Raw genomic sequence first — 8,846 nt, forward strand, 5'->3', positions numbered from 1 at the left:
ATTTCCTGCAGCTATCTCTTCCTTTTTATTTGTGACAAAGCTCAGCTGCTGGAACGAGGAGGAACTTACTTAATGTTTGTTGTTTTCAGTAAATCTTAAGAGACGACAAAAACAAAGATTAAACCTTTAAATGTTTTTCCAAAGAGCTGGCCTCCAAGGATGCAGCACCAATAACAGAGGACACTGCAGCTATATCCAAGAGACCTGGATTCTCAGGTACGTTCAGGTTCCAATTTTCACTTTCTGTCACCGCTTTGAGTCATGGATTTGATGCTGTTGGTTGTTAAAACATAAATAAGCTTCGGGTGTTGACAGCTATCACCTTTCTTCTATAACAAAACTGTGAAAAAGTCTGAATAACTGCAGCAGACTCAGACAAAAAAAACGGATATTTAAAAAGATGACACTTGTTTTTTGTCTCGTCTCCAGAATGTTTGGAGTCCAAGCTGTCCAGGATCGACCTGGCCAACACGCTGCGAGAGCAGGTCCAAGACCTGTTCAACAGGAAGTATGGGGAGGCATTGGGCATCAAGTACCCAGTCCAAGTGCCTTACAAGAGGATCAAGAACAACCCGGACTCAGTCATCATCGAGGGCCTTCCACCCGGCATCCCCTTCAGGAAGCCATGCACCTTCGGCTCCCAGAACCTGGAGAGGATCCTGGCGGTCGCCGACAAAATCAACTTCACCATCACCAGGTGAGGAACCAGTTACAGGTCACATGATCATTTCAACCACAGTTTCCTATTTTTCTGTCCCTCTCATACAGGAAGTCATGTTTCATTCTCATCATAATTAGTTTCACGTTATAAAACGAGCCGTCCAAGTCGCAGAATCTGCTTGATTGACAGTCGTTTCATAATAACCATTTACAACACGCCTTTTTCCCTGCAGACATTTTTGACTTGTCATTGTAGGAAAAGCACAGGTGTTACTAATAACATTAACAATGGCTCTGTTCAGGCCGTGAGTCCCAGTAAGCCATGGCAGTGTGACAGTGTGTGCAATGGCCCACGGCTATGATGTACTGTATAGTGCACAGTTAAAATAAACCACCTCACATGGTATAGCAATAGTCAAATTCTTCAGAGCTCAAAGGTATTAATTATTATTCATTTAAAATTATATAAAACAGAGAAAAGTAACTAATTAATTTTTGAGAACCTGGAAGTGCGTTCTTTGTGTGATAAATTACTTGTAGAATTAATCAGTGAGACAAATTGTTGTTGATTAATTTCGGGGCACTCGGGTCTGAATCGAGAAAAGAAATTAAAGAAATAAAGAAATGTCCTTTAAAAACTTCCAGGATCTCCGTAGAAACACATTAATAGTTTCTTGCTTTGCACCAAACGCTGCAGTGACTACTTGACATTAGAAAGCAGCCACCTTCCTACATCTTGTAGAAAATGAAGTATTATCATTAAAACTACAAATTTAATTAGAACGTCTCAACAACTTTGATATCAGGTTACTGTTTTACATAAACTGTGACTCAGCTAAGACTCAAACAGAACACCTCAGCTGTGATATTGTGATTGAGCTTCACTGTGCAGAATTTGACACTAGAAGGATGTTTTCACGTTAATCTGCTGTGGAGGGAAAGTTTCTCTGCGCTCACGTTAAATCTGAGTGAGCAGGATTTGTGACATCACAACAAGTTTGGAGCCAATCGTGGTCCAGAATTCAACTTACGCAAATGTGATGTGGAAACTTGAAACTGAGAACGGACTTTTCAATGAAGTAGGAAACATCTTGTGTCCAGCAGTTCGACTTTTTAAATATTATACTAATATAAATATATTTATGTATTCATAGATTCAGGATTTTTAATGAGGGAGAAGAAGGAAATGTCATTTTAAGGATTTGTTTTGCTGGATAATTGAACTTTTTTTATGGAAAAATCACATCGGACACAAATTATTATTCCAAGAATAGTATTTGTATGTGTTAAAACATGTCTAGAGGAAACATACAACCACTCAGGGACAGCTATCAAGTTTCAATCATGTATGCTGAGATATATATAATATATAATAATTTACTATATTATAATAATGTTTGTCAAATCTGTTAAACCTTTGCCATGACTTTAAAAAGACATGTTTGTTCTTTGCAGACCTTTCCAAGGACTCATTCCAAAACCAGGTACGAGCAGAATTTGATTTCTCATCATAAAGTCTGATTGATGAACCGTAATCTCACACTGACAACTAATATTAATGTCATATCGTTAAAGTATTATATTATTCATCATTTTTATTATCAGCACCTCGACGGGTCACTTTACTGAAGAAGGCCTACGCCTCCATAAGTGGTGAGTTGAAAACACTTTTATAGCATCTGGGATTCTGCTGCTGTTGCTTTACTTTATCTTGAATCCTGTCACTAACTGAGTCTCTTCACCCGACAGATGATGATGATATAAACCGCATGGGGGAGAAAGTAGTCCTTCGAGAGCAAGTCAAGGAACTGTTTAACAAGAAATACGGTAAATAGACTCGGGTGGGTTCTCGTGTGATGCAGCAACTGGAGGTTTTCTTATGTTGAATTTGAGCAGCTTCCATTGAGTTTTTTAAAGTCGCCCTCCTCTCAAAAATGTGTTTTGCTGATTGTTACTGCAGCTTCACTGTACAGAACAATGTATGTGCAGAGTTCGACACCAGAAGAAGAAGTTTTCTCATTCATCTGCTGAAGGAGGAGCATTTCTTCGCGCTCACTGAAAATCTGAGTTCAAGGCGTGAACCTGCGAGCGTGATTTGTGACATCACGACTAATTTCAGAGCCAATCGTGGTCTAAGTCATCAACTTATATGGAAACTTGAAACCTCCAGTGCGCATACACTGAGAATTGACATTTCAGTAAAGTAGGAGACATCTACATCTATATCATCTATCATGGTTCAGGATTTGTAATGAGGGAGAAGGAAGAGATGACTTTTTAAAGGATTATAACGAGATGATTGAACTTTCTTTTGTGGAAAAAACACATTTTCAAAGTAGAGTGTTTTATATACATCAGTAAACACGTCTGGAGGAGATCCTCAAAGACCGGGGACAAGGGCCTCATGCAAGAACCACTCAACAGATCTGTTCTTAAGTGGAACATACAAGTGATTTTAAGAGAACTTGTCGCATTCATAAGATTTCTCTTAGGTACAAAATTATAACGCCTACAGCCTAAGTTTACCGAGGGGGTCAACAACCTTTTTTTTTTATTATTATTTGCATGATTATTTATGTGGTTGCCTGGAGAACTATCACACTCCAACAGCTGCTTCAGCATAAAAGTTTCTGTCCAGGGAAACATCCCTCCATGACATTTTAACAACACCCACACCTACTACATCCAGTCCGTCTCCATAACTGTCGCATCGACTCGGCCGTATCACATTTTAGTCATGGACAGTTTTGCTATAACGAGGAGTTTGTGGCATGTAACCTCACGTCAGACCTTTCCCTCATTATTTCGATGACAGTACAGCTCCGTGATAACACTGTGGACAGCTGTAGTTTCTTATTTTCTCACTTCCCCCCCCGCCCCCGACTTCCCCTGACATTTGCTCTGTTTTTCGTGTGCTGATCCACACTGTGAAATTCCTCTTTTTACTCTCCGGTAATATATTTGTTAATGAATCTCGTCTAACCGGCATCGAATCGTTCATTTATTTAAAACGTGTGGTTTTCAGGCAACGTGCATCTGTCACTCTTTACCTAAATTCATCTTTTCTACAAACGATGCAGAAGAAGAAGTTTGCCTTTTTAAAGCAATTTCAGGGGGCATGTTGATTATGCTAATGATCAAATTTCATAAAGGAGCAGCTACTCATGATTAGGTGGCATTCATCAACTCGGCGTGTTTGTCACCCTTTACATACTGATCGTATTCTGACCCTTCACAGCATCTCCTCATAATTAGTCTCTATACCAAACTTTTGAACCACAAATCTACATTTCATTTCGTCAAGCTCCCTCATCAGTCATTAATAAACGGGTGATTAATCCTTAATTAAGATTTCAAAGAGCAGAGAGAGTCTATTCTTTAGGTTTCACACTGTTAGTTCACGGAGAAAAAAAAAGATTCAAACGGGAGAACGTAACAGCCATCCGAAGTGCAATTAACTTCATTGAATGTGAAGAATGCGGCAACGTTTTTGAATGGTGATTATTGAGTCGATGCGGGTCAAATATAGTCAAGTACAAAAAACGTGCTGAAATGTTTCCATTTTTATGTATTCTGGACCACTTGAAGAAAAAGTCAGGTTAAAAGAAAAGGTGAAGGGTGTTATTACTGCTCTCAAATGTAAAAAATGGGTCAAATCTGACTTGTAACTTTATGTAAGGGAAGAGGTTTAGGATAAGAAAACAAAAAAACTGTTCTGGCAAGTAGGCGCTTTGTGTTGCTGCAGGTCCAGAGGGGTTAAAATATATTTAACACGGAATTGAATATTATTGTGTGTTTGCACTGAACAGTAGTATAATTATCCCTCTGTATGCTGTATCAGACACTCAGCGGCACGCATTGTCATGAGAATAATTAGTTTTACATATTCAGCTCTTCTTTTTTTTTTCCTCAGGCTTTCTAGCAAAAGTGTTTATTTCACACAGTTCAAACCCATCATTTTCCAGTTGAAGTAATGAGTTCACCTCTTTTTTTATTCGAACATTTCTATGTATTTTGAAGTAAGGTAAAGAAAAATAACAAGCATCTAATCTGTTTCTCCTCTTGTTAGCAGCTCTTCGCAGGTGATTTTTGTGTCGCTTGACCACTTTGTCGTGTTTGTGCGTTCAGGTGAGGCTCTGGGTTTGGACCGTTCCGTCGTGGTCCCGTACAAGCTGATCCGTGGCAGTCCAGAGTCTGTAGAAGTCAGCGGCCTTCCAGACGATATTCCCTTCCGAAACCCCAACACTTACGACATTGTGTGCCTGGAGAAAATCCTTCAAGCCGCAGATAAAATAACATTCAACATCAAGAGCCAGCTACAGTGAGTGTGGAGACACCTGAATATTCAGCAGCCTGTTTGCTTTCACCGTGCTGTATATTTCTGCAGGAATTTAGGGGGTTTTGCCTCTTGGTAGTTAAGCTCATTATGATTTATTTATGCTTATGGTTTATATCCAGCCTCTGAGATGTCAGAGAATAAATCTTCCTCAGCAGCGGATGTAAATAATACAGAATACTGAACGATATTTTGACATTGAAGCAGTTAAGCTATAATGAAAGAATGGAGGCAAAGAATTAAATCATGTAAAATTTTGGCAACTTTTTTTTTTTTCTTTTTCAGGTATGAAAATAGGTTTATTTTGATTGTGTCACACCTGACATGAGCCGCCCCTCTCTCTCTCTCTCTCTCTCTCTCTCTCTCTCACTCTCACACAGGCCTTTTGCAGAAATCTGTAGCCAGGCTTGTAACACAGGTAGGTGTTGTCTCCTCTCTATCAGAAGTAGAGCTGCATGCTGTAAAGCCCACAGTACACACCTGAAAGTTAAACCATCTGCTTTCTCTCCTCAGTAGGAACAGACGCCCCCACCAATCGACGAAAGCGCAAGAGAGTCCAGGAGAGCAACCGAGTACCCGCCTCCTCCGACCTGGGGATATCAACCAATCAGATTCCAGTAATGGTAAGTTTTAAAAAAAACAGGATGGGGTTCGTGTGTAAAGTCCTTAATAAATTCGTAGTAACTGCTAGCTCGGTTCAAACTGGTGAATTACTAAATCAGGTTGCACCATTAAAACCAAAAAAGCTGCTGAAAACTGTATATTGGTTGCTACAGTAGGAAACATCTATAATACCATCTTATCAAAAGCAACCAATGTGTACTTGTGTTAACTGGAAGTCACTATAGCGTCACAAACTGTAGCATAACTTCCAAAAATACACTTTAAGGGATGCAAAATATGTATAAAACTTAATAAATGAAGGTCTAACTTTGCTTTAATCATATATGAAAACATGGAGAAATGTGTATGTTTCAGCGTTAGTAGTATTCATGTAGTTCAGAGTGAGTTGATGAAATATCTGATTAAGCTAACCTAACTGTTAGCTTAATGTTCATGAAGTTCATTAGTCATTTGAGGTATATTTTGTGAAACTGAATATCTTCCCAGCTTACATCATTATTATTTAATACATATAACAGTGTTTTGATGATGTTTCAGGTCAGATTTGTCAACTATATTTCTCATTGCTTCTTATAAACGGCTCATATTAGCAAGCTAACGTTAGCTCTGTCAGTTAGCTAGTTCAGTTAGCTACACAACAGTTTCACCAGTTAGTAGATTTAAATATTCAGTAACAACTAACCTCTATGAGGATTAGTTTATGTCATACTCACCGTTTCACTGTAATGATACGTAAATATCCGCCCTGTTAACACCTGCGTTATACATAATGAAGCTATTAAAGGTTGGACTGAAGAACAGATGCTTTAAATGCTACATGAAGCCTTTCGTCCTCATGTGATTGTTAGAATAATTATGAGTTTGAAGTCATTCAACAATTGAAATATTGAATATTAGTTGACATCGGGTAAAGTATAAATATCTAATATCTATAACTGTAGTGCAGCTTCAGAGTTCACACTTTTAGCATAATTTGGTTTGTAAATTCCATCCAGTTTAGGCTGTAATGTGTTTAACTGTAACCCCCCGAAACCTAATATTAAAACTGAGAGGCAAGGTCAACAACCTGTTTATACTAATGGAAGAAAGCTTTTTTTCCACCATTATGACTGAACTTCCTCTGTCATTGCCTCTTGTCTGTCTGTGTGTGCCTGCAGCAGTGGCCCATGTACATGGTGGACTACAGCGGCGTGAATGTGCAGGTTCCCGGGAAAGTCAATTACTGACGGACCAACCTCGACCTCAGCAAAGGGATAAAAAAAACGGAGGAGTGTGTCAAAGTGATATTCTATGACTCTTCCACATGCGACACTAACACTTTGTCAGAGTGCTAAGACTAAACGATCTCTCTAGAGAGTTGAAAGCTTTGAAGGCTCGAGTGTTGAGGAACAACAGAATGTATGTGGATCAAAATGTTGCAGGGCAAAAGCTTGACTTGCTTTCTGTCTCCTACATCATCATGGCAGTAATATATTGTTGTTTTTTTTTTTTTGTTTGTTTTTTTACAAAGCTGAAGACATTTCTAAAGTCATGTTATTTGCTCTTGCATTTTACAAAGTGTCCATCCACTGAGGTCATGTTGCTGGATCCTGCGTGTGGTTGCAATGTATTACTGACAAAAAAAAAAAAAAATGTCTTTGATAGCAATCTGGTTCCATAATATTCAGATATTTGTACTTTTTATTTATTATATTTATTAAAATATAACATTATGTGCAGGGATGTAAAATACAATATTCTGTTATACAGCTCCTTGGGGAACTATCACAACACTAACACTTCACCAACACTAACGCTTCTAGTCACTCAGTAACTACAGGTAACCGTTACAATCCAATTAAACAGCAGCTATGAAGTGTCTTAATTGGGCATTGGGGCGAGCGCAGGCCATCAGAAATTAAAGTTACCTGCAGTAAAAAGGAGACCTTCAGTAAACAGCCTTTTTATGTTAGCACCACATTAACAATATGTAAAATATCTCATTTAAAGTCAGCCTGAATGTATCATGTAAAGGAAAGAATGGTATGTTACTCTGCAATGACTGTCTCTGGACTAACGATATTTAATATGCTGTACCTTAACGCCAATTAGGCCTTTGAAATAAAATGTGTTGCCTTGCACTTTCATTTCGTTGGAGTTTGTTTTTGATATCGAGATGTCAGAACCATAGGGACTCAACTTCAGACGAACTTTAGTCATTTCATCATAAAATTGGGAAACTGTATAAAATCTGACCATTCATTCAGTAGTTCAGTCGTGACGTTGCCTTGTTGAACAACTCGGAAGATAGCTTCACTTAATGTTCAAGGTTTTTTTTTTTTAATATTTGGTTTTGAATCAATATGAGACTAAATAGCTGAAGTGAAAACAGAACGTTAAGGTCTGTTTCAGAAGTAGGAAAACCTCTAAACCCTAAAGTAAATAACTAGTCCAGCCTTGGAACATAACCTCTCTCAACAGTATGTAATGTTCTTCATCTAAACCCATGTTAATATTCATTAATTGTTTATTTATATTGGAAACATTGGTAACACTTTAAAATCAGTCCCCCTCTGTAGTAGGTATGCGCAGTATATAAACAGTTAATAAATGGTTTATAATGCACTGTAGTGTATTTTTACACAGATATAAAGACATTTTTAAGTGTTTATTAATGTCAACAATTATAACTTCTATGAAGACATTATATATTATTACATGTGCGTTTTACTATGTTGTCATTCATTATGTGTTCATACAGCTGCCTCCACATACGGGTCCACATTTCGCAACAAATACATGAATAAACACATATATCTGCCAACACCTACATTATACTGTGTTGTAGTAAAACATTTATTAACTGTTTATATACTGTTTATAAATGCGGTTGCACTAAAGATGAAGCATGTCTTCATCTTAATTGCAGCATCTGGGCTGCTGGAGACGTATGTATGACTGATGCAGCTTCCTGGACTTCAGGCAAATCCTTAGTTAATCATCACCTGACTCACTCCGCCTCCTCAATTACCAACTCAAATTACTGAGGAGGTGCTCCAACTATGGATGTATCAAAGAGGACGGCTCCAACTGGCCACCCAGTGACTCCCAACCAACTGCAATTTTGTCTTCTTAACACACTGATCATCAGTCCAGCGTGACCTAAAACCTGAGGTAATGGTATTTTTGAGATATTAAACTCATCTTTTTCGGATTCGGTGTACACCTGCAGGCTACCCTGGATTAC

At 38.3% G+C, this 8,846-nt stretch overlaps 1 protein-coding gene across 5 annotated transcripts in view; it reads left to right on the forward strand.

The window, feature by feature from the left end:
* The window catches only part of gtf2ird1 (GTF2I repeat domain containing 1), a 37,488-nt gene extending 29,748 nt beyond the window's left edge, over positions 1-7,740 (forward strand). For all 5 annotated transcript variants that reach the window (XM_044371523.1, XM_044371524.1, XM_044371520.1 and 2 more), the window contains exons 19-27: positions 145-216; positions 430-697; positions 2,116-2,144; positions 2,266-2,313; positions 2,410-2,487; positions 4,789-4,981; positions 5,377-5,414; positions 5,510-5,619; positions 6,778-7,740. In XM_044371523.1, coding sequence (XP_044227458.1) covers positions 145-216; positions 430-697; positions 2,116-2,144; positions 2,266-2,313; positions 2,410-2,487; positions 4,789-4,981; positions 5,377-5,414; positions 5,510-5,619; positions 6,778-6,846 — 905 coding nt within the window. In that variant the 3' untranslated portion in view covers positions 6,847-7,740. The remainder of the gene's footprint in view (positions 1-144; positions 217-429; positions 698-2,115; positions 2,145-2,265; positions 2,314-2,409; positions 2,488-4,788; positions 4,982-5,376; positions 5,415-5,509; positions 5,620-6,777) is intronic.
* Positions 7,741-8,846: the final 1,106 nt, after the last annotated feature.

This window comes from Thunnus albacares, chromosome 13, assembly GCF_914725855.1.
Source record: "Thunnus albacares chromosome 13, fThuAlb1.1, whole genome shotgun sequence".
In the NCBI taxonomy this organism is placed as follows: Eukaryota; Metazoa; Chordata; class Actinopteri; order Scombriformes; family Scombridae; genus Thunnus; species Thunnus albacares.